This window comes from Mobula hypostoma, chromosome 11 (assembly GCF_963921235.1).
Source record: "Mobula hypostoma chromosome 11, sMobHyp1.1, whole genome shotgun sequence".
NCBI lineage: Eukaryota > Metazoa > Chordata > Chondrichthyes > Myliobatiformes > Myliobatidae > Mobula > Mobula hypostoma.
Genome location: NC_086107.1, coordinates 34,132,328 through 34,158,908, shown reverse-complemented (window position 1 = coordinate 34,158,908; position 26,581 = coordinate 34,132,328). Strand labels below are relative to the sequence as shown.

At 40.8% G+C, this 26,581-nt stretch overlaps 2 protein-coding genes across 2 annotated transcripts in view; one reads left to right on the top strand and one right to left on the bottom strand.

The window, feature by feature from the left end:
- The window catches only part of kbtbd4 (kelch repeat and BTB (POZ) domain containing 4), a 16,159-nt gene extending 7,647 nt beyond the window's left edge, over positions 1 to 8,512 (bottom strand). Inside the window, exons 1-3 of the mRNA XM_063061797.1 lie at positions 8,400 to 8,512; positions 6,906 to 7,532; positions 2,522 to 2,628 (exon numbers count right to left, since the gene is read on the bottom strand). Of these exons, the coding sequence (XP_062917867.1) occupies positions 2,522 to 2,628; positions 6,906 to 7,509 (711 nt within the window). The 5' untranslated portion in view covers positions 7,510 to 7,532; positions 8,400 to 8,512. The remainder of the gene's footprint in view (positions 1 to 2,521; positions 2,629 to 6,905; positions 7,533 to 8,399) is intronic.
- ndufs3 (NADH:ubiquinone oxidoreductase core subunit S3) lies at positions 8,497 to 26,581 on the top strand. The gene is made up of 7 exons (XM_063061798.1): positions 8,497 to 8,595; positions 11,228 to 11,290; positions 12,067 to 12,164; positions 13,022 to 13,171; positions 22,346 to 22,471; positions 25,974 to 26,093; positions 26,286 to 26,581. The coding sequence occupies exons 1-7, from the start codon at positions 8,535 to 8,537 to the stop codon at positions 26,451 to 26,453; spliced, it is 786 nt and encodes a 261-aa protein (XP_062917868.1). The 5' UTR covers positions 8,497 to 8,534; the 3' UTR covers positions 26,454 to 26,581.

The following is a 26,581-nucleotide window of genomic DNA, read 5'->3' as shown; positions in this document are numbered from 1 at the left end:
TGTCTGTCACTTTTGGCTATTATTTATTTCCAGCATCTATGTCTTTTTTTTTAAATTTTCAAGCTTTTAAATTTGATATCCAGAATCCCAAAATATTTGAAATGTGATAAAGATTATTACAATTGGGAATCCTCATGCATGATTCCCTAAAGGTTAACTTTTGAGTCTGTGGTGAGGAAGACAAGTGCAATGTTTGCATTCATTTTAAGAGGACTAGAATATAAAAGCAAGAATGTAATACTGTGACTGACTGATTGATTTGTCATATGAAGAGCGTTTGATGGCTCTGGGCCTGTATTCACTAGAATTCAGAAGAATGAAGGGTGACCTAATTGAAACCTATCGACTGGTTAAAGGTGTTGATAGAGTGGGCATGGACAGGATGTTTCCTATGGTGGAGGAGTCTATGATGAGACGACACAGCCTCAGAGTAGAGGGGCTTCCTTTTAGAAGGGAGATGAGGAGGAATTTCTTTAGCCAGAGAGTGGTGAATCCATGGAATTCTTTGCCACAGGCAGCTGGGGAAGCCAATTCTTTATGTATATTAAGGCAGAAGTTGATAGAGTCTTGACTGGTGAAGGCATGAAGGGATACAGGGAGAAGGCAGGAGATTGGGGCTGAGGGGAAAACTGGATCAGCCATGATGAAAAGGCAAGCAGACTTCATGGGCCAAATGGCCAAATTCTGCTCCTATACCTTATAGTCTTTATCACATGTATGTTGAAACATCCAGTGAAATGCATTGTTTGTGTCAAGATCCACCACAATCTGAGATGTGTTAGGGGCAGCCCACAAGTGTCACCATGTTTCCAGCACCAACATCACATGCCCACAACTTACCAATCCTAACCTGTACTTCTTCGGAATGTGCGTGAAAACTGGAGCACCCGGAAGAAATCCACGCAGTCATGTGGAGAACACATGAACTTCTTTTAGACAGTGGTGAGAAATGAGCCCTGATCTTACAGATGGTATTGTAAAGTGTTACGCTAACTGCTACATTACCGTGCCACCCACTGAAAAACAAAATTATCCTTCTAGTTCCTATTTCTGCTTTTCGGGTAACAGTCACAGGTATGCAAATCAGTTCATCTAAACTTCAACTCTGGAATTTAAGTCATCTCACATTACGTAATTGCGATGGTTTGAATTGATACATTTACATTTGACACTGTATTTACACTTTGAAAATAACATCATAAGGAAACAACCATTCAGCTCATCAGGACAATGCCGACTCCCAACATGGTAATCCTGCCAGACTCGCCTTCTTTTCCTGCTACTGTGCAATTTATTATGTGTCATGTGCCCATCAATTTCGTTTTGATTTTTTCTGCTACTTACCTATACTAAGGGGTAATTGACAGTATTCCGTTAACCTACCAGGATGTCTTTGGAACATAGAAGGCAACTGAAAACAAGAAATAGGAGCAGGAGGAGGCCATCCGGCCCATCGAGCCTGCCCTGCTATTCAATAAGATCATGGCTGATCTGTCCGTAAACTCAGCTCCATCTACCTGCCTTTTCCCCATAACCCTTATTTCCCCTACTATGTAAAAACCTATCTAACTGTATCTTAAATATATTTAGTGAAGAAGCCTCCAATGCTTCCCTGGCCAGAGAATTCCACAGACTCACCACTCTCTGGGAAAAACAGTTTCTCCTCTTTCTTTTTCTTTTTAAATCTTTTTATTGAGTAAGTATACAAAAAAGGTAAGCCATATAAACATTAATACAATGTTAAAGTATAATAAAATTCCAAAAGATAACAATACCAAAAAGAAAATACTACAAACAATGTAATTTAAGCATAAGAAACCAAAATAACATAATAGTATACTAGATTTTATATATATCAATGGAAAAAAAGAAAAAAAAAACCCCCAAAAAAAAACCCACCGTGCAACTAACTAAAAGCAAAGCAAAGCAATGGGCTAACTTGAAACCAAACAGAGTTAAACTTAAAATCACGTCCTCAATCCCGACCTCCATTAAAACAGTGAAAAAAAAACAAGAAGGGTAAACATTACATTAAATGAAAATATCGAATAAAAGGTCCCCAAATCTGTTCAAATTTAAATGAAGAATCATGAAGGTTACTTCTAATTTTCTCCAGATTCAAACATAAAATCGTCTGAGAAAACCAAAAAAAGGTAGTTGGAGCATTAAGCTCTTTCCAATGTTGTAAAATACATCTTTTCGCCATTAAAGTAAGAAATGCAATCATTAACAGTTTCTCCTCATCTCCGCCCTAAATCTTCTCCCCTGAATCTTGAGGCAATGTCCCCTAGTTCTAGTCTCACCTACCTATGGAAACAACTTTCCTACTTCTATCTTATCTATCCCTTTCAAAATTTTGCATGCTAAGTTTCACACAGATCTCACCCAAGATCAGGACTGAATCCAAGTCCCCAGAGCTCTGGAGTTCATCTTGAATTTTGTACCAACAGAAAATATTAGTTACAGGAAATTTCAGTTTCGCTTTTGGAATATTTACAACGACTAGTTCAATATACAGTACCTTTAAACTGGATACCAGGTTCTCAAAGTATTGTGCTCGTTCTTCCTTGTCATGACCAATCCAGGTTTCTATTGCTTTGGCTGGTTTCTGAGAGCGGGGAACACCATCTGCATTGTCACAGAAAAAAGAACGTTAATTGTTTTATTTTCTTCCTATTATGTATCTACGTATTGGATTGTGGTTGACTTTTAGTCACTTTTGGCCTGTTTATTTTTGTAGAGTGTTCCAATTTACATTGAAGACATGCCTCAATTTAGGCTTAACTCAGATACTGAAATTGGAGTTGATACAGTCAAGACCAGAATGTGATTATTTTATGTCAATTAGGAGTTCTCTCATGCTTTCTTAATCTGCCACATGGACGATGGTTACCTAAAGCACTGATGTTGACATTTGCCGCACTAAAGGAATGTTCTAAGGTTTGGCACGTATTCTTCATATCATGCGAGTTTACCCACTATATATTGATTCCTCTCTGACCTTTTCACCCTCTCCTTTGAAGGAGGTTGCTCAATATTTTCATCACTGTCCTTCTAAAGAGGAAGCTATTCAAAAGTAGCCCAGTTACTATCAGCTTCTCATACTAAATAGATCTGGCTATGAACATAGATGGGGTCTACTACCGATATTAGTTCCTTGTCCGTGCTTGCCTGATTTTGTTGGAAAAGAAAATTATCCTACTAATTTATATTTCTGCTTTTGAGAAAAGAAATTAAGTTAATGGAAGAAATTTATTGATCCTATTATTTGTACATCCTTTATTTGACATTAAAATTTGATGACTTTTGTTTGTGAGAAAATAAAATAGTTTAATATAAAAACATATAAATACCAACTTTAGTATTAATTATGCGAATTATAATTCCCACTAAAACATGATTATGTTTTCATAGATTACATGGTGGGTCTATTTCTTTGAAAAGTGGGGGCAGAACCCCCCTGTTTCTTACAAGATATTTGCTCTTTGTTTAGTAATTATATTTACTATCGCCTTTACTGAAGAGAGAAGATGAACTCTTAGTTCAGAATTGGGTTTAACAGCACTGGCATATATCGTGAAATTTATTGTTTTGTGGCAGCACTATATTGTAATATATAATAATTTAGAAAAAACTACAAATTCTAATCAGCCATGAACAACCTCTCAAAGCACTTCATCACAGTAGATATGAGCACAACTGTGCGACTGTTAATGAGATAGCTTACCCTGCTCTTCTTGAATACTAGTATGATTGTTGCCCTTTTGAAGCATTTGGGAACCTCCAACTGCAGCAACAAGAGATTGAAGATGTCCTTGAATACTCCTGCCAGTTAGTTGGCACAGGTTTTCAGTGCCCTACTGGGTACACCATTAGGGCCTGGCGCGTTGTGAGGATTCACCCTCTTGAAAGATGTTCTGACGTTGGGCTCCAAGACAGAGATTACAGGGTTCCAGGTGCTGCAGGGATCTGCACAGGTGTAGTTTTATTCCCTCTTTCAAAGTGTGCATAAAATGTGTTGTGCTCATCTGGGAGTGAAGCATGACAGCCGCTGATGATGTTAGGTTTTGCCTTGTAGGAAGTATTGGCCTGCACACACCGCTGGAGCTGATATGCATCTGAATCCATCTCTAACTTGAATTAGAATCTTTTTTTGCCCTTAAAATAACCTTCTGTAGATTGTACCTGGACTTCTTGTATAGTTCTAGATCACCTGTCTTGAATGCGACAGTCCTACCTCTCAACAGACTATGAATCTCCTGGTTCTTCCACAGCTTTTGGTTTGGTATTGTCAGGTATTTTCTTGAATGCACACACTCATCCACAAGGTCTTGATGAAGTGGGTGATAACCGTGGCCTATTCATTCAGATTTGAAGATGAGTCTCTGAACATTGTACAGTCTACTGACTCAAAGCAGACCTGTAAGCACTCCTCTGCCTTCCTTGACCGTACCTTGGTCCTCACCACTGGTGCTGCGGTGCCTATACGCTGGGAATAGAAGCACAGCCAGGTGACTGGACTTCCCAATAGTGTGTGTGGGATGGCACTGTAAGCATTCTTGATGGTGGTAAACAGTAGTCAAGTGTGTTGGCTCCTCTGATTCCACAGGTGATATGTTGGTGGTAGTTGTTCAGAGACTTCTTCAAGCTGGCCTGGTTGAAATTTCCTGCAATAATAGGGAATGCATCTGGGTGTTCTGTTTTGTGACTACAAATTGTGGTGCTCAGCTCCTCCAGAGCCTATATGATGCTGCCCTGAAGTGAATTGTACACTGCTACCAGGATGATGGTGGAAAACTCCCTCGGCGGATAAAATGGACATGACATTAGATGTTTGAGGTCGGGTGAGCCGTGTTGAGACAAACCTTTGCATCATGATGAGTTAATCATAAAGCATACTCCAGCTCCTCTAACTTTAAAAGCTTTTGTGGAGACTGGTGAAGCTTCTGGGCAGCTGCGCTATGTCCAAAATGGTAGGTGGGAACCACGTTTCCGTAAAGCAAGTGTTTTATTCAAACTCAAAGTATTTGACATATATTTAATCCGTCACAATCTATGAGTCATTTGTAATTTGAGAAGAAAAATATTTTACCCATGATGGAACAGAGGAGCAGACTTGATGGGCCAAAGGGCCTAATTCTTGTTTGATCATCTTATCTTAATTGGCTCTGTTCACTGGTGTTCAATCTGGTTAATCTTAATGCAATGGTAGTCACCGAGTTTGCCTTCTAGTACTAAATGATGTATGGTCAATTATTGTACTTTTTAAAGAACTCTTTCTTATCAACAGGCCTTTAGTCATTTTTTTGGCAAACTGAAACATGCAGATTGCAAACATATTCAACTTAAATGAAGGTAATTCCTTCAATTGAAATCTTCCCAATAAAATAAAAAAGCTTTCTCTATATGACAAGGCTGTATTATTTAGATAGTATATAGATTCCCAAGGTGGTACAGAAGGACGGCATTCAGCTTAACTAGTTTACAAAATGACCTCGAGCCCTTGGAGAGTGTACAGAGAGCTTCATCAGAACGAGCAAGTACAATTCCTTACTTGGAGAGACAAGTTACATAAAGAATGTTCTTGGAGTGACGAGGTTACAGAATGATGTTAAAAAAGTATTCAAAATCACCTGTAGTTTTAATACAGCAAATGCCATTTCTATTGGCATGTTGATAGCCAGTGGATATCAGCAAAAGAACAGGATGGGAAATAATAGGACTTCTTTTTGTCTGAGCTAAGTTGTTATTATCTAAAATGCATTGTCTAAAAAGTGATAAAACCAAATGTAGCAGCAACTTTCAGGTGGGAATTGTGTAGATAATTGAAAAGGAAATATTTGAACAGCGTGGGGTGGAGGAGGCAGGGTGGGACAAAAACAGGAGACTGTGCTCCAAAAATGAATGCCTCCTCCAGTGCTCGTTACTCTGGGAACAACTCATTTGGTAAATATGGTAGGTTTATTTTATAGTAATGGAAATTCCTCCCAAAGCTATCATTTTCATTTTCTTGCTAATGGATTTAACTAAGTTTTATTTGGCCCAATTTTCCTGAAAGATGTCTGTTGTTTTAAATTTGGTATGTGCATTAAAGTGTGCACAAATTTCCTTGTAGCATATCTTTAGTGAGTGCATTCCGACAGTGAGTGATTGCTTCTGGAGCCCAGCAGTGGAGAACCAATTCCTGGAAGGACTAATTAAGTATATTTCATTAAGTTTTCTTGAACTTTAGGGTTTTAAATTTTATATTATATATAAAGTTTTTTTCCAGTTAAATTCATTGAATAGTTATGAATGTCATTCACACACATTCAAACTCTGAAAATTTGGGCAGCTGGTAAGCTAGGGGAATAGAAGGCAAATCATTGTTTTGAGGTGAGGATAGGGTTTGCAATGCATGATCGGAAGTGGATCAGACAGAAATTGTCTTTGGAAACCAAGGTGCACTAGAAAATAAGCTCTAAATAACCATGGATTTAGCATTTAACAAAATGTCAAACATGACTCATTGCTCCCAGGAATTACAGGGTCATTTTTATGTGAGTAGAATGGATCCTGTTTGTATAACCCTGGTGTTGGTAAATTCCAGATCATAATAAGGTCTGTGACAAAAATATAACACAACCTAAGGTTGACTGCATTTTTAGGTTCTGGGCTTTTTCCATGACCAAAATAACTAAGTGCATATTAATGTAAATGCTGCAGAGAAAACAAATAAATATGTTTTATTTTCTGGAAAGAGTACACAATTATTTTCTACAACAAACATGTAATCTTAAAAGGTATAATCATCTTAGCTAAGATTTTGGATACCACAGATATTTCCCCCATTGGTTCCTTGAACTTTTAAAATTTAAAAATGTTATTCTCCCCACAAAATTAAATAGGAATAGATAAACACAAACCTTTAATGATGTCCGTGAATAATCTTATTGGTAGTTTCACAAAGTCCTCTGTTTTGTGAAGCTGAGACAGATGTGTTTTTGCACACTGTTTTGCTGCTGTATACAGTTTCTGATCACTATGCTGATCAGCCAAACACATGACTTGTAAACAGTTCCTGATATCAACTGTCCGGGCCAAAAACCGAGAGCACTCTTCAAAAAGTGAGGTCAATTGGTACATATCCGCCACCTCGTATGTTTCCTGGAGGTCTTCCACTCTTAGTTTTACAGTTCCTCGGTAGATGTAGTCCACTAGTAGCTGGAAAACACTTGCATTCACATCTTTTAATTCTATCACGTCATTGTGAGCTTCCTTTAAGTTAGAGGTGAACATGGAGCGGAAAAAGCAGCTCTGAGCAGAAAGGACTAGCCTGTGGAGCTGGAATTTTTTACCTTCCACAGAAATGGTAACATCTGCAAACAACCTGTCTTCAAGGCACAGATCCATTATACTCTGAGCAACTCGTACCGAGTGTAACCTGTCTGTGAAGGTATAGCTCATAAAGTAACTCTCTTCAGTTGAACCAGAAATGGTTGCACCTCCCGCATCGCTAGTTGGCTCCATAATCACACTGGTACAATCAGGTCCTATGGGAATAAAATATGTCAGACTATTATATAAACTATGTTGTAAAATATCCCAATGTTATTTTATAATATGTATCTTCTGATAATGTTCTCCAATAAGGTGAACACTCTGTATCACACATTCAGTATCGTGAGCAAGAAAATGGCTTATAATTTTTGTTACAAACAAGAGAAAATCTGCAGATGCTGTAAGTCCAAGCAACACACACAAAATGCTGGAGAAACTCAGCAGGCCCGGCAGTATCTATGGAAAAAAGGGACAGTCGACATTTCGGGCCAGGACTTCTCATCTCTTTTTCTCCGGTTCTGCCGTAGGGTCTCGGCCCGAAACATCGACTGTACTTTTTTTTCCATAGATGCTGCCTGGCCTGATTTCCTCCAGCATTTTGTGTGTTTTGCTTATCTTTTTTGTGTTGGTCAAAAAGAGCTACTCCTAATCCCACTTAACTCCAGAAGTTAGTAATTCCCCATTTTATCTTTTCCTTCTTTCTTACACCGCGAGCAAGATTGCTAACCTCCAATTTTAAACAGTAAGCCATTTCGAGGCTTTTTTCACGTTAACACTACATTTTACACTCGACATTGCAATAAGCTTGTGAAAAACCCCAAAAAAACCGTTTCGCGCTACTGAGTATCTGCAATAGATTTTAGTACAGAACCCGGGCCTGTGAGCGGCCTAAGGGGCAACAGACGAAGAGGGAGGGAGTCCATGGGGGGACAGGGACAGCGCAACACAACGGACAGTCAGGGGTTTCTGATGGAGAGCACACCAACTACGTCCAAAATCCTCTCATACCCAAAGAATGGGGCCAAACCTCTCATAGCCGGTACTAACTTAGCGAATTCAAGCTAAATGACCGTCTTTACCTTATTTGTCACCAGTCCGCCAGAAGCACTGTCTCCAATTCCCGTCGAACGGAGGGGGAAAGTTCGAGCGGGTACACTGCCTGAGTGGCCGGAAGGATTTACAGACGGACGCCAGCTGCTTCCGTTTCCATTGCCATGGCGGCCAGGATTGTGAATTTGGCCTGCGCTGGACTGCGGAGAAACGTCCGAAATTTAGGTGAGGAGGGGTTGGCAGGTCTGCAGAGGGAGAGGCCAGGACACGACAGGGAGTGTCTTGCTGGGCCCGGATGCCGGGCAGGACGGAAGTGAGCTGAGGTGGCCATGCCTGTCATTGTGCCGCCGTTTGACCTTCTCCCTGTGACACGGCTGGACGGTTGCTCCAGAGCCGGGTGAGGATCTGGGGGACGGGAAAGGCATTTCGGGCAGGGCTCGATTTAGGCCAGGCACGGTTAATGAGGGGACCGTGCCTAGAACAGTGATGGAATAATGCAGGATCCTCATTACTGATGGAGGATGTAGATACGGGAGAGGACCGCAAAATCTCCCCGTAGCTGCTTACCTGTAGCAGGAATACACATTTGAACGAAGTTATGGCTTCATGCCTCCAATTGGCTTTTGACATAACGGCCGGTGTGTAGAGGGTGGGAAGATTGGAGATTGTATGTTAGCAAGAAACCAATAGTCTCTGGAGGAAGGGAAAGCATAATGATGTGGGAAACTAAATTTCGTGAAATTAAGCTTTGTTTTAAAATAAGTACATGAGTGAAATTGCTACAAGAAATGAAAGTAGTGATTTGAGTTTCCTTATTGAATTACGTATGTGACACAATGGCTGTTGTGTACAACTTTGGACCCCTTATTTAAGAAAGGGTATGTTTCTATTCTAGCCAGTCCAGAAGAGATGTGGTCTACTAATTCATGGGACCTATTGGTTATTCTATCACAGCTATAAAAAAATACATCTGTATTCTCTGTAGTTTGTAAATATGAACAATAATCTTTTTGAGATATGTAAAGAACTAGTGGATATGACAAAGGTGATGTTGAAGGAGAGCCTTGATAAAGGGACAAGGTATACAGAGGTGTATAGGAATTTCTTCTTTCAGGGGGGTGTTTAGTTTCTGGAATTCTCTTCTCCCCTCTCCCTGCAGACAACCATATCACTAGAGTTATTTAAAGAAGATGTATTTGAAAGATATTATGGATCAGGTACAAACCTAGGCTTGATTAGCCATGATGTTATCAGCTGGAGGGGGAAGGCTTGAGAGGCTATCCTACTTGTACTCCTACTTCTATCTGCTTGTGTTCTTTCCTACATAGCCGCCCACTATTCCTGGCTTTTCAGCATTCAGAACACACTGCTTTTATAATTCTAGTAATGCACACAAATGCTGGTGGAACTCAGCAGGCCAGGCAGCATCTATGGAAAAGAGTAAACAGTCAATGTTTCAGCCCGAGATCCTTCATCGAGATCTGAAGGCGGCCCAAACCGTTGACTGTTTACTCTTTTCCATAGATGCTGCCTGGCCTGCTGAGTTCCTCCAGCAATTTGTGTGTGGTGCTTTGATTTCCAGCATCTGCATACTTTCTCATGTTTTATAATCTGAAGGTGTTTGGGGCTGCAGTTCTCTAAATTGAACTCCATTTACCATTGTTCTGTTTTATTCCTCCTGTTCTTAATTATGCTCTACCATGTCACCTAATTGGTTGGAACTACGGTGACTACTTCATCTAAATTATTGAAAAATATGGTGAAAAACTGAACCTCTGTAGTGGATACTGTGCTCATTTACTGCATCAGTACTCATATTCTACTATGTAGAATGCATGGTATTTTATTTTCTTTCATATCTATGTTACCTTCTACCCGGTTACCCAAGCATGTCAAGAGGCTGTTGAGAATTTTCATTATTGCTAATATTCATTGTATTTCTAAAGGATACTGAGGCAAGTTTCTTGTTTCTAGCATAATGTGATGAAGTTATTTCTAACTAGCTATTCAGAAATAAAACAAGAAACATCCCCTTCTGAAATGTTTGGTTCCTCATTACTCCAGGAGAGTGCCAGTGTAGATTATGGAAATATAGTCATAGTCATACTTTATTGATCCCGAGGGAAATTGGTTTTCATTACAGTTGCACCATAAATAATTAAATAGTAGTAAAACCATAAATAATTAAATAGTAATATGTAAATTATGCCAGGAAATAAGTCCAGGACCAGCCTATTGGCTCAGGGTGCCTGACCCTCCAAGGGAGGAGTTGTAAAGTTTGATGGCCACAGGCAGGAATGACTTCCTATGACACTCAGTGTTGCATCTCGGTGGAATGAGCCTCTGGCTGAATGTACTCCTGTGCCCACCCAGTACATTATGTAGTGGATGGGAGACATTGTCCAAGATGGCATGCAACTTGGACAGCATCCTCTTTTCAGACACCACCGTCAGAGAGTCCAGTTCCATCCCCACAACATCACTGGCCTTACGAATGAGTTTGTTGACTCTGTTGGTGTCTGCTACCCTAAGAATCAACAAACTCATTAATTATGCTCCACCATGTTAAACAAACATATAGCGTGAACCTTAGCTCACCTTTTGTCTTGAATGAGCCAATGTTGATGATTCTGCTAGTGTAAGAGTTAGACATCCATAGTATTTGCTGAGTGTTACAATTTGCTTACATTTTGAGCTTATGCTTCATTTCATCAATTGTAAATGTTTAATCATGATATATCTTTATTGTGTTTTTTAATCCATATCATAATTTCAATTTAAGTAAAATGAGTTCAGTTTTTAAAAATTACTTTGATACAACTGATATGTGAAAGTCTTGGTTGTGTTTTCATTTTAGCCTTTGGCTGGAGCACTCCAGTATCACAAGCCAGGTTCGAGGGATCCACTCCTGAGACTCGTCGTAAGTAACTGGAAATGTTTTAATTATATTTTAGTTTTAGTATGCAAATCCAGATGAAAATTCTAAGTAAGTAAACTCTTTTATAGGGAAATCATTACTAGAGAGGGACACACACATACATTAAATAATATATGTAATGAAGGATAATCTTTTATTAGCAGGTGCTTGGGAGTGGAATTGGGTTTTTATGTTAACTAAGCAATAAAATATACAAGGTAATTGTTCTTCTTGCTTGTATTTTGAGATGAAAACAGTTTTGCCATTAACTTGGCTTTGCAAAGCTAATGATGAGCTGTTTTGCCCACTCCGCTGAGGTCCATTTGTTGAGAATACTTGTGCAATGTTTGTACCTTTGTGGGGAGTATAGGGGTAATGTTATTCCCTATGTATTTGCTACCTTTGCCCTTCTGGTGATGAAACGTCTCTGGTTTGACAAGAGCTGCTGGTTCAGTTTTGGCAGGTTGCTGCTTTGTGAATTGTAGATAGTGCATGGACTGAATGGTTAAGCCAATGGATGGGTTGCCTGTAATAACCTTCCATTACACTCCTGCCTTTTGACTTGGAAAGGATTTGGGGAACTAACACCAGGTGCAGACTAATCCAATTCTACCTTAATCCAATTGCAACAGCATTTATTAATCTGTAGATTTGAAAACGATCCATTAAGTCACCTTGATATTCACCGGGAGATGTACCAGGAAGTCTGAATTTTATTAATATGAAGAAACATGATAGGCATTCCATACTTATAGTTTAACAGGCATTTTACTTCACAGCTACTGTCCGGCCAAGGAATGAACTACAGCACAACCAACTATCCCAATTTGGTGAATATGTCGCTGAAATTCTTCCCAAATATATCCAACAAGTGCAGGTAAGACTCTAACTTGTCCGGTATGTTGACAAGAATTGATTCATCATGTTTTTATAAGTCTGTCACTAGATGGTCAAATATGTATTGATGAATATGAAATTAAACTTTCACTGGAAAATCTACAACCTTTGTCTCATTTGGTTATATAAATCATTTTTTGATATTAGCATTATATTATTGAAAAAATGCTCTTAACTATTGTAAGGGTAGAAGTTCCATTAACACTAGAGTAACAAGCAAGATCTTATTGAGGAAAGTTTGTACAAAGTTTGTGTCATTGTGGCAATGGTGAAAATGTTACGCAAAAACCCCATGCAAAACTCTAGCCTTTTTAATTCCTCAGTTTTTTTTTATTTTGCATTTTATTGTGGTACCAGTAACTGATAATGAACAAAGTAATGCAAACTGGAAAATATATTTGTCCTGTAATATCTTCTGTCGTATTTGTTAACACCCCAGAGCTGTTGTTTCTTTCCGCACCTAGTAGCATATTAGGCGGCAACCTTGCTGTTTCTTTAGCATTTGTCTGTTTATCATGATGCTGAGTTGCTAGTTCGACACTCGACCCAGTACGGATGGAAAGCATGCAAGGAGCCGAATGGTTTCGAATCCGGGACCATTCATCTCAAGTCCGGTGTGGATGCCACTGAACCACCAGCTCCCAGATTTCAGCTTTTCCTAATTCAGATGAAGGATCATTGATTTGAAAGTTTAACTCTTTTTGTTTCTGCAGTTGCTACTTGAAGTGCTGATGTTTTCAGCATTGTCAGAGTTTATTTCAGAGTTCTAGCAGGTGCTGTTATTTTGTTTTTTTTAATTGTTAGTAAATATTCTTTGTTCTGCCCTTTGTTCGACAGGTGACCTGTTACAATGAATTGGAGCTTCTTATCCATCCAGATGGCATAATACCTGTGCTGACATTCCTGCGAGATCATACCAATGCTCAATTTAAGTCACTTGCTGATGAAACAGCCGTGGATGTCCCTACCCGTCCATTTAGATTTGAGGTAATGTGATATCCAGTCATGGTTTGGGGAACTGATATGAAAATGCAATTTAGTTTTAAAGTATTACATATATAGCAGCTTTCAAATTGTACACCTTTTGTTATAAGGATTTCAATTTACTTTGCAATTATTGTATATTATCATTGTTTGCTACAGTAATAAATATATTGAACACGAATCATATATTATCTGTAAGTGCTGAAGTTATAATGTAATGCCATTTATGTCTTTTGGTCCTGAATTTAACTTAATCAATTGAGTTTAATGGAGCCAAATGTTTAAGAGAAAACTAACTTGTCTGAGTTACAATATTACTTGTGTAGGCATAGTCTCTCTGCCAAGTTAATACATTATGTTCCCTTGGAGAGGTTTATTAGTTTCGGTTCCCAGATGCCCTGATGTGTATGCAAGTACAAATGTTTGTACTTATATATCCTGTCCCTTAGAATATCCAGATATTCTGAAGCACGGGATACATAAATATTTGGGTAGACAGGGCCTGATTAGGAATTGTCAGCATGGGGTAGAGTATGCTTTGTCATGTATAACTAATCGTAGTGTTTTTTTGAGGAGGTTACCAGGAAGGTTAATGAAAGAAAGACAGTGGCTGTTGTCTACATGGATTTTACCATGACCTTTGACAAAGTCCCTAATAGGAGGCTGGTCCAAAAATTTTAAGTTGCTTGAATTTTAAGTTGGATGAAGTATCCAATTGGATCCAACATGGCTTAGCGGGAGAAGATAGGGAGTGGCATTAGTTGGTTCTCTCTCTGACTGAAGATCTGTGACTTATGTTGTACCGCAGGGATTGGTGCTACATCTGTTGTTATTTATCATCTATATTAATGACTTGGATGATAATGTGGTAAACTAGTTAAAGAAATTGCAGGTGATGCCAAGATTGGCGGCGCAGTGAACAGCGAGTAAGGCTTTCAAAAGTTGCTGCAGGGTGATCTCGACTAGCTGGGAAAATGGGCTGAAAAATGGCAATTGGAATTTAGTGTGAGTTTGCATTGAGGGAGGACAACCCAGGGTAAGACTTGCACAGTGAATGGTAGGGCTCTGAGGTATGCTATAGAACAAAGGGATCTGGGAATAAAGAAACATAATTCCTTAAAAGAGGTATCACAGGTAGATGGGGCTCTAAAAAGAGCGTTTAGCACATTGGCCTTCATAAATCAGGGAACTGTATTCAGGAATTTGGATGCTATATCCGTTTGCAGTTCTGGTCACCTATCTACAGGAAATATCAATAAAGAGTGCAGAGAAAATTTACGGAGATATTACTGGGACTTGAGAACAAGAGTCATAGGGAAAAATTGAATAGATTGGGACTTTCTTCCCTGGAGTACAGAGGAATGAGCAGAAATCTTATAATAATATACTAAATTACGAGGGGTGATGTAAGCAGGCTTTTTCCCCTCAGGTTGACTGAGACTAGAAGTATTGGTCACAGGTTTAGGGTGAAAGGAGAAATATTTAAGGGGAATCTGAGGGAAAACCTTCATTTGGAGGGTGGTATAAGTGTGGAACAAGCTGCTCGTGGAAGTGGGGTTCAGTTGTAACATTTAAGAGAAGTTTGATTAGGTAGATGGATGGGAGATCTTTGGAAGGATATGGTCTGGGTGCAAGTTGGCATGGACTAGATGGGCTGAAGGGCCTGTTTCTGTGTTGGTACACTATAATTATCTCATGTCTAACAAAAGATATAGGTATCTGTGGATGAAAAAAATCTGTGTTAAAACACCATTGACTTTTCTAAGTATGTCTTTGACTTGCAAGTCTTTTTTTTTGGCTGTAATAAATATTGGACCAATTGCTGTTCACAGAATATACTGTACCAAAATACCTGTAATGTATTTGGCTTTGATTTTTTTTCTTGATTTATGAAATTTCACTTAAAACAATTTCCAGGAGGCAATCATTTTGTAAAGCAATATGACAATCGTCCAGCTGGCAAACCATTTTGAGAGTTGAGGTTTACCAGTAGGTTTTCTGTCCTCACTGTAGCAGGGAAACTGTCATTCTCTGTCATGTCAAGATAGTTCTGGCAAAAAGAGCAGAGCAGATCAGTGTGATTTAAAGGCAATGTATGTAGCTTAGCAGTGTGAAGTGAGACACAGAGGAGGTGACTATCCATTTAAGGCACTGTGATTGCCCATGCATTCTCTGGCTGTGATAATTCTTCATCCCAAAAGAATCAGGCTTCCACAGTGAAGAGAGAATGGGGCTGCAGTTGTGGAGTGGGTCTCCCACTCAGTTCTTCCCATACCAGCTTTTTTTCAAATCTAATTCCATTATTCCATTACCTGTCCACTTTTCCAACTCCTTTTACGTTGTGGTTGTTCTGAAGTGGTAGTTGGAGATGACCATCGTAATCAAAGTCATGATCCTGTGCAAAGGCAATCCTGGGACTTGTGCCTAAGAGGGAGCAGAAAGGTTTGGCAGTGTCTAGTTGATTGAATGGTCTTTACTAAGAAAGTTTGCTTTGTCCTTTTTAAACATTTAGCCAGAAAAATACAGACTGTATAACATTACTGTGGTTGCAAAACAATAATGGGCGGAAAAAAAACATCCATTCTAAAAATCTAGATGTTTGGAATTTTATGGTAAGAGATAGGAAAATTGTCTGAGTTTGATACTGTGGCACTATTGAGATTAGACTTGCCAGAAATGGTTCTGTCAATGAGCTAGGTGGTGAAGTTTCTTCTAGTAAAGTGAAGGAGAAATCATTGATAAGATGCACGCAGTGGATCTGCAATCTGAGTATTTGGGTTTCCTGTTGGTCGATATAGAAGTCTTATAAAGCTTGGGCTTGTCTCCTTGGTTTGTGCTGGGAGACCTATGTTGATGAGCATGAAGCAAAATTCTACTTTTACCTGGACTCCTATCTTCTGGGAGGCATCATTAGAAGAAAAACCTATTGATGCCTTTCTCCTGGGAGATATCAATGGCAGAATTAGTAATCTCACCAGGGCTATAGAGTTAAAGTACAACCTCCCTACTGAACTCCCTGTCACCACACAGGTCTCATCATGTATGAAGCACTATTGGCATTATACTGTTTATTTTTTAACTTGTATATGCACCTGATTATTTGTTAATTTATTTGTGGTAATATTATTTTATGTGCTGTGTGAGTTCACAGGCGAAGTGACATTTCCGGCCTAAAATTAAATCAATGAAGGATGCTACACAGTTGTGGCAGAGCTTGAACACTATCACCCCTTATAAAGTTAAATCAAGTAATGTAGGTGACGGCAGGGCTTCACTTCCAGATGAGCTCAATGTCTTCTATGTTCGCTTTGACCTTGAAAACATGGAGGAACCATCACAAACTCTCACAGCCCTCTATGATCCTGTGATTTCAGTCTCTGAGGCTGATGTGCGAGCACCCTTCAGGAGGATGAACCCACAAAAAGCATCCAGCACAGACGGGGTACCTGGCCAAGTAATAAAGACCTGTACTTAGCTACTGGCTGGAGTGTTCAATGAGATCTTTAACCTCTTGCTTTGGCAGTCTGAGGTACCCACCTGCTTCAAGCAGGCTTCAATGATACCGGTGCCTAAGAAGAAGGTGGTGAGCTACCTCAATACTATTGTCCAGTAGCACTTGAATCCACAGTGATGAAGTGTTCTTAGAGGTTGGTAATGAAACATCTCAACTCCTACTGGAGAAGTGACATTAGATCCACTCTTAATTTGCCTACCGGAGCAACACATTCACCGTGGATGCCGTCTCATTGACTCTTCCCTCAACCTTGAAACATCTGGACAGCAAAGATACAACATCAGGATGCTCTTTATTGACTACAGCTCAGCACCTAATGCCATCATCCGCTCAAAACTAATCAATAAGCTTCAAGATTTTGGCCTTGTGTGATTGGATCCTCGATTTCCTCACTTGCAGACCCTAGTCAATTCAGATTGGCCACGATCTCCATCAGCACAGGTGCACCACAAGGTTGTGTGCTTAGCTCCCGCTTGACTCGCTTTACACTTATGACAGTGTGGATAAGCACAGCTCCAACAGCATATTCAAGTTTGCTGATGACGCCACTGTCGTAGGCAGAATCAGAGGTGGTGATGAATCGGCAGATAGGAGGAAGATTGAAAATCTGGATGAGTATCATAGCAACAACCTCTTACTCAACGTCGGCAAGACCAAGGAGCTGAATAATGACGTCAGGAGATGAAAACCAGAGAGGTCCATGAGCCGGTTCTCATCGGAGCATCAGAGGTGGAGAAGTTCATCAACTTTCAATTCCTTGGTGTTATTATTTCGGAGGACCTGCCTTGGGCCCAGCATGTAAATGCAATTGCAAAGAAAGCATGGCAGTGCCTCTGCTTCTGTAGGAGCTTGCAGAGATTTGGGTTGACATCGAAAACTTCGACAAACGTGTATAGATGTGTGGTGTAGAGTAAATTGACTGGCTGTATCATAGCCTGGTATGGAAACACCAATGCCTTTAAACAGAAAATCCTACAGAAAGTAGTGGATATGACCCAGTCCTTGACAGGTAGTCCTCCCAACCACGTATATAAAACGCTGTTGCAGGAAAGCAGCATCTATAATCAGGACCCCCCACCACCCAGTACATGCTCTCTTCTCATTGTTGCAGTCAGGAAGAAGATACAAAAGCCTCAGGACTCTCACCATCAGGTTCAGGAACAGTTACTACCCCTCAACCATCAGGCTCTTGAAGCAAAGGGGATAACTTCACCCAACTTCACTAGGTCCATCATTGATATGTTCCCACCACCAATGGGGTCACTTTTAAGCACTCTTCACCTCATATTCTCAGTATTTATTGCTTATTTATTTATTTTTATTAGTATTTCTTTCTTTTTGCATTTGCACGGTTTGTTTTCTGCACTCTGGTTGAACGCCCAAGTTGGTCGGTCTTTTTATTGATTTGGTTATGCTTATTATTCTGTAGATTAACTAAGTATGCCCACAAGAAAATGAATTCCGGGGTTGTATATCGTGACGTACATGTATTTTGATAATAAATTTACTTTGACTTTTGACTGAATTATATGTACTGTTGTTTACCTTGGTCTGGAAGAATGTTGTTTTGTTTGGTGGTATACATATGTACAGTTAAATGACAAAAAGAACAAACTTGAACTCAAATCCTTATGCAATGAAGTTTAATGAAATCGAGCCTGAGGCTTGGCTGGAGCGGAGGCGTCCGCAACCATTACTTGGCTTACGGACTTGTTTCAGCCAGGAGCCCGGCCCTCTAGGATTAAGTGTTGGCTTCGGGGCCCGACCCAATCGACAGCCCAGGCCCCCGGCAGCTGGAAGTGGCAACGGACCCTCCCCTGTCACTCGGCCCCACCTGGAGCGCCCGGTGACACGACCCGCCGATTGATCCCCGCGGGATGCGTCCACCAACCTCAAAGAGCTGGCAACAACACACTGCATCAATGGAAACCTGGAAAGATGCACTATTTATCGAGGAAGTGTGGGAAAAGAGCTGGGCTGCTGGTAAGATTGAAGCTGAGGAGCTTCAGGGTCCCTATGCCCACCATCCTACTAGCTAATGTGCAAGCCATCGAGAACAAGGTGGATGATCTTAAAGGGAGACTCACCCACTGCAGGGAGATACAGAACTGCTGTGTATTCTGTTTCACTGAGACCTGGCTCTCCCCTGCCACCCCCGACTGTGCCATCCGGCTGGAGGGATTTTCGATCCATTGGATGGACCGCACAGCATCTTCGGGCAAGACGAGGGGAGGTGGTGTCTGCCTACTGATCAACACTGCGTGGTGCTCAGACACAGTGGCACTGACAAGCACCTGCAGCCTGGACCTGGAACACCTGTTGGTGAAGTGTGGTCCCTACTATCTGCCACGGGAATTCACCTCGCTCATACTGATAGTGGTCTACATTCCCCCCAAGCAGATGTGGAGTGTGCTCTGAACATACTGTATGCCAACATCAATGAACTTGAGACCAGGTATCCGGAGGCTTTGCTTATTACAGCCGGGGACTTTAACCAGGCCAACCTTAGAAAGGCGCTGCCAAAGTTATACCAACATGTCTCCTGCCCCACTAGAGGCCCGAATATACTTGACCACTGCTACACAGCAGTCAAGGATGCCTACCGTTCCGTCCCACGACCCCACTTCGGAAAATTGGACCATCAGGCCGTACTCCTCCTCCCGGCTTACAAACAGAAACTGAAGCGGGAGGTCACCGTGTCAAAAGTAGTGTCGCATTGGGCAGAGGAAATGGATGAGGTCCTCCGTGCCTGCTTTGAATCGGTGGACTAGTATTCAAGGACTCGGCAGCTAACCTCGATGAGTATGCCTCAGCTGTCACGGACTTTATTTGGAAATGCACGGAAGACTGTGTGTCTCGCAAGACGATCCAGGTATTCCCTAACTGGAAACCTTGGATGAATTATGAGGTCGAGTCCCTTTTAAAGGCTAGAGCTGCAGCTTTTCGGTCCGGGGATACCAGTCGCTACACGGAATCCAGGCGTGAACTCTGGACAGCCATTAAGGACGCCAAGAGGCAAAAACGAGCCAAGTTGGAAGCCCAGGCTAACCAGAGGGATGCCAGTAGACTATGGCAGGGTCTAAATGAGATCACTGGGCGCAAAGAAAATGGTGGGAATATCAGTAACTGTGGCGCTTCTCTTCCTGATGAACTTAATGTATTCTATGCAAGATTCGAACAGAAGAGGAGTGTCCTGCTCCCTCCGGATGAACTGGACCTGGTGGCATCGAGATTCATTGTCACCGAGGAGGACGTTAGAAGGGCCTTCCTGAAGATAAATCCAAGGAAGGCGGCAGGCCCAGATGGCGTCCTGGGATGGGGTCTCCAGGCCTGTGCAAGCGAGCTAGCTGGAGTGTTTGTTGACATCTTCAACTGCTTCTTGCTTCAGTCTAAGATCCCCTCGTGTTTTAAGAAGGCAACGATAATCCCAGTTCCGAAGAAGAGCAAGGTGGCATGCCTGAATGACTATCGACCTGTGGCTCTGACATCAATTGCTATGAAGTGCTTCGAGCGATTGGTTATGGCACACATCAACCACAGCCTACCAGTCAACCTCAACGCTTTGAAATTCGCCCACCGGAGCAACAGGTCAATGGCAGATGTCATCTCTCTGGCCCTACATTCCTCCTTTGAATGCTTGGGGAATAAAGACGCATATGTAAGGCTCCTTTTCATTGACAACAGCTCTGCCTTTAATACCATCATTCCAAATAAACTGATTCCTAAGCTCCGGAACCTGGGCCTTAGCACTCAGATCTGCAGCTGGATCTTCAACTTCCTCACAGACAGGACCCAGGCTGTAAAAATAGGGGACAAACTCTCCTCTACAATCACTCTGAGCACTGGTGCCCCACAAGGCTGTGTACTCAGACCCCTGCTATACTCACTGTACACCCATGATTGTGTAGCCAAGTTTCCATCAAACTCAATATATAAGTTTGCTGATGACACAATAATTGTAGGCCGTATCTCAGGTAATGATGAGTTTGAGTACAGAGAGGAAATTAAGAACCTGGTGGCATGGAGCGAAGACAATAACCTATCCCTCAACGTCAGCAAGATGAAGGAATTGGTTGTTGACTTCAGAAGGAGTAGCGGACTGCACGACCCAATTTACATCGGTGGTGCACAAGTGGAACAGGTCAAAAGCTTAAGTTCCTCTGGGTCAATATCACAAATGACCTGACTTGGTCCAACCATGAACAGCCAAGAAGGCCCACCAGCGCCTTTACTTCCTGAGGAAACTAAAGAAATTTGGCCTGTCCCCTAAAACCCTCACTAATTTTTATAGATGCACCGTAGAAAGCATTCTTCTAGAGTGCATCATAACCTGGTATGGAAGTTGTCCTGTCCAAGACCGGAAGAAGCTGCAGAAGATCGTGAACACGGCGCAGCACATCACACAAACCAATCTTCCGTCCTTGGACTCACTATACACTGCACGTTGTCGGAGCAGTGCTGCCAAGATAATCATGGACATGACCCACCCAACCAACACACTTTTCGTCCCTCTTCCTTCTGGGAGAAGGCTCAGGAGCTTGAAGACTCGTATGGCCAGATTTGGGAACAGTTTCTTTCCAACTGTGATAGGACTGCTGAACGGATCCTAACCCGGATCTGGGCCGTACCCTCCAAATATCCGGACCTGCCTCTCGATTTTTTTTGCACTACCTTACTTTCCATTTTTCTATTTTCTATTTATGATTTATAATTTAAATTTTTAATATTTACTATCGATTTGTAATTCAGGGAGCGGGAAGCGCAGAATCAAATATTGCTGTGATGAGTGTACGTTCTAGTATCAATTGTTTGGCGACAATAAAGTATAATGTATCATTTGCCATTGTAATTGCTTTCTATATTTGCATATGAACTTTCAGTGGCTCATGAACAATGTTATTCAGTTCTCTCTTAACATTTAGAGCTTTTAAATTTGCACTGTTTTACTTGTCAAAATGGATTACTTACAATGTTTTGCCTTGAATATCATCTCCCACTCACTTATAATGTCTCCATTTACCTGAAAGCTGTCTGCATTGTTCTGTTACTACTTTCTTAAGTTTTGAAAGAACTATCCATGCAATGCTCTAAGGGCAAGCTAGAAAGCAAATGGCACAGGTCTTACGATCTTGACCAGATCAACCTCCAACGCTCCTGAATGAAATTGAGAAAATTGTCTCCAAAATGCTTGTGAAAGGCCTCAAGGTTAAAATAGAGTTGTGCACTTAGTTACAGATTAAGTTTATGACAGCATCATCATCGATGAGATACCAAGAAGACTTGTATTGCCAAATACATTGTGGATGGACTTCTTTCTTTATTAAAAGGTGGCGTAAACTCTGTGCTTTTAATATTGCTGCTATTTGGTTAGAGAATGATGGTCAAAGAAAATTAATGTATCTTGTTTTGGATATTTTTCTACGCATCACTTGCTTTTCATGCTTAAAAAAATCACAGAGTTAACCATTAACAAAAACCTTGAAAGCAAAATACAAACTGTTGCTTGGCTCCATGCCGACAGTAAAAAATAAAGAATATGCAATAATGTATTTCATAGTTTTAGAAGGGTAGACAAATTATGAAAGAGTTATGCTGTTGTGTTTCAAAGTGTTCTGATTAGTGGTCAGAATTTAATTTGAATATATTTATTTCTTTTCCAACAGATTGTATACAACCTGCTTTCTCTGCAGTTTAACTCTCGTATTCGTGTGAAGACTTACACTGATGAATTGACGCCCCTGGATTCCTTAGTACCTGTGTTCCAAGCTGCAAACTGGTATGAGAGAGAGGTGAGCTGAAGGAATTCAATGGAATTGTTTTTTCCTGTTCTGAGAAAGGGTCATTGATGTGCAATGTTGATATTTTTTCTCTCTTCGTGATGCTGGCTGAACTGAGTTCTTACAGTAATATCTACATTTGGTCCCTTTGAATAAAAGTTAATCTCTTGGGAAAACCAAGATAGACTGCAATCTTTTTGCATCATACACTGGGGTGCTCTCTTCGGTAACCTCATGAGGTAACCATACCCTTTGTCCAGGAGCAGATATCGTCAGGTGGTGCCCAACCTTCCTAGGGTGTTTCGACCCTTAACCCCTACACTATACAGGTGGTGGTTCAGCAGTGGTGGCCAAGTCACTGCCCATCTGCTCCTGACTTCCAGCTCAACTCCTCTTGCCTGCTTCATATCCAGCAAAACGCTCTTTCTGCTTCTTCCCTCATTCTGTGAGCTGCTTGGTTCTTGCTCTTTTCATCAAGGCCCAGTGCAGAGAGCAGTCTCCATGCCAACCTTGCCTGGAACCCTCTACATCTGATCTCCATGAGGAATAGCCAAGTCTGCCATCCTTTATCCCTGCACTCCTGGACTAAGGATTGGTGCTTCAGAGCCTTCCTCTCATGAGCTTCCTTGTACCCTTCCCCCATGGTATTGTGAGCTCCACCAGGATGATTTTCTTGTCTTCAGTAGACCACAGTGTGATGTCTGGTTGAAGTGTGGTTTACACCACCTCGGGGAACTGCAGCTTCCTCCCTGCATCGATCCTCATCTCCCATGATTTGGCAGTTTGCAGCAGATTGGATGTAGGCCTCTTTGATATGACTGGCGTGGCCCTTTCCTTGATGAAAGTGACTGCCCTGTTTGCCTCTCTGCCAGCTGGTCTCTTTTTATATCTCCCCCACTCCAGTGTGTTCAGCAGGGGACAGCAGGACCTTGTCATGGTGCCACCTATACTGTCCTTGTGTTAAAGCTGTTTTGCATCCTGACGATATGTGTGCCAGTGAACCCCGCTGACCACAAAGCTTGCAGTTAGGATCCCCTCTAAGCTCCCATGTGTGCAGCTGTGATGCTGCAGGGAGAGAGTCATACACAGACCGCAGGAGGAAAGCAATGCGGAAGGGCTTCCAGTCTCCAATGCTCTGGACAAGTGATCTTGTGCTTGGGAAGATCGCATTTTGTCCAGGCGCTCTGTGATTCCTACCTTTGATATCGCCATAATGTAGTTCTAAGGAGTGATAGATAATTGAACTAAGAGTAGAACAATATTAGATACTATGATGTCCTAATCTTAGCAAAAGTGGATTAAGTTTTGTACGTTTAATCAAGTATGGAAGCAAGACTTCAATTATCTAGTCTGAATTGGAATTCAGTCAGAAAACTACAATAACTAAAGGGAACCTTTTTACCAGGTGTCTCTAGATATGCGGCTCATTAACCCCTTGCTAATGGCCACTGGACTTAATGGTGACAGAAACGCTTTTCTTAAACTCCATACATCTAGGGTTGGTAATGACTTGGGTCCCACCAAAACTGGGTAATTGGGATGATCTGTGCAGATACTGCATAAATAATACCCCCATGGCAATTAGCTGTTGAGAATAAATAACAAATTGTACACTGCATACAATTATAAAGAAAGTATATTCACAAATATCAGCTTTATCAAACAGTTAGTAGGGAAAAGAAAGGGAAAAAGATAGAAAGGGCCCATTACAGTTCATCCAGTCCAAATATGCACATAAGTTGGAGCTCACCTTGAAGCTGTCTTTAACTCGTGTGCTGGACCCACGGTCTGTATGAAAGCACACTCCACCTTCTGAATGTCGTTTGAAATCTATCTCGGACAAATGGGCTCCCCCATGGGAGTATTGGTCCTTCCTTCTTTGAAGCCATACATCTGCACAAGTCACATTGTGCAATAGAGACAACATCCTCAGCCGTCTTCCCTCTTATCTTCTCCCAGCTCCTGCCAAAAAGACCTTAACCCACACCAGTGTCTGACATAGAAAGCACTCTGCCCAGCGTTCTCTAGAACCTTCTCCCAATTCCACCGTCCTGATTGGATGACACTACATTCCTAAGCATGAACATCACAGCCCCTTATCTTTAGCTTAAACCCAAACCTGCTGAAAGCAGAACAGACTGCTCTTACAGAACAGCTAAAATGAAATACCTACAGCATAGCAGTAAAAAATCTTAACCAGGCTGTTACAAAAGTAGGCTCCATACTGTTTGGGACCACTTCTTTTCAATTCATACTGTATGCCAATGCTTAGGATGTTGGAATTGATGACTTTGTGGCCAATTTTGCAGATGATACAAAGATAGGTAAAGGGGCAGGTAGTTTTGAGGAAGCAGGGAGACTGCAGAACAATTTAGACAGATTAGGAGAATAAGCAAAGAAGTGGCAGATGGAATACAGTGTAAGGAAGTATATGGATGTGGATGTGTACTTTGGTAGATGAAGTAAAGGTGTAGACTATTTTCTAAATGGAGAGCAAATTCAGAAATCAGAGGTAGAAAGAGATTTGGAAATCCTCATGGAGAATTCCCTAAAGGTTAATTTGCAGGTTAAGTCAGTGGTAAGGAAGGCAAATGCAATGTTAGTATTCATTTAGAGAGGGCTAGAATATAAAAGTAAGAATGTAATGCATTATAAGGCATTGGTCAGACTGCACTTGGAATATTGTGAGTAGCTTTGGGCTTCTTATCTAAGAAAGGATGTGCTGGTACTGGAGAGAGTCCAGATGAGGTTCACAAGAATGATTCCAGGAATGAAAGGGTTAATGTATAAGGTCAGGTTGATGGCTCTGGGCCTCTAATCACTGAACTTTAGAAGAATGAGAAGTGACAAAAAATGCTACCCAAAACATTTACTTTTTTTTTTAGATCCTAATGAAGCACTTTGTATGGCCAGTAATTTGCATACATTCTGAAGTTGGATGACTGGGTTATTAATTTGGTGGAAGGAGGTTGTTTGTGGATGTCAGCTGGCTATAGATGGATGAACATTTTAAGATTTAATTTGAAGGATGGGGCCACCTGTAGTAGTGTACAAGTTTTGTTGGCTCTATGTTGTCTGGAAAGAGCAGGTTTAATCAACTCAGTGATTTTTTTCCCCATTAATATTTCTAATTTTAAGTGAGAAATTAGAATTAATGTGGTTGAATCACATTAACTGTTAGACAATTCTTATTTTCCAAATGTAGCCATGCAATATAACAATTAGGTTTAAGGCAACCATTCTGTGCTTTTGGATACAAGCTGAAACATAGGGCATTATTGTGATAAATATCTTGATTTAATCTAAACTATAAAATTTAGTCCTGTGACATTTAAGCAATGTATTTAATTTAGCTTAAAATTTTATCCCCAAAATAATTTTGTATCTTACAGGATAGATGAACAAATGATTTATGTTTTTCATTTATGGTATATCTTGCATCTATCAAATTTATAATTTAAATTTCTGATAAAACTTAGTAAATTGCATAATTTTTACTGTTTTTCCATTCCAGATTTGGGATATGTATGGTGTATTCTTTGCTAACCACCCAGACCTAAGAAGAATACTCACAGACTATGGATTTGAAGGCCATCCTTTCCGCAAAGACTTCCCACTGTCTGGCTATGTGGAGGTATAATATTTGATCTCTCCAGAAGTGTAGATTATTTCTATTTATATTTCCTTCATGCTGCCCTTGAATTATCAGAAAAAATATTGGAGTGAAAATCTGCAGCAAATGTACTTCAGAAATTTGCAACATTATAGTAAGCACAAATATTTATTGTTCTAGTCCATGAATATAACCACAGATGTTCCCTTCTAGGTACGTTATGATGATGAAGTGAAACGTGTGGTTGCTGAGCCTGTTGAATTTGCCCAGGAATTCCGAAAATTTGACCTCAATAGCCCGTGGGAAGTTTTCCCAGCACACCGTAAACCAGCTGAGCTACCAAAACTTGATGCAGGAGAGACAAAACCTGAGACTAAGTGAACAGAGACAGCTACATCTTTGGGAAAGCTCTGAGCAATATCACTTTTCATGTGGACCTAAGTAGCTGTTTCCTGTAATGCCTGATGGTTTCTGTGATATTTATGTAAATAAATTACATGTACAAGTTA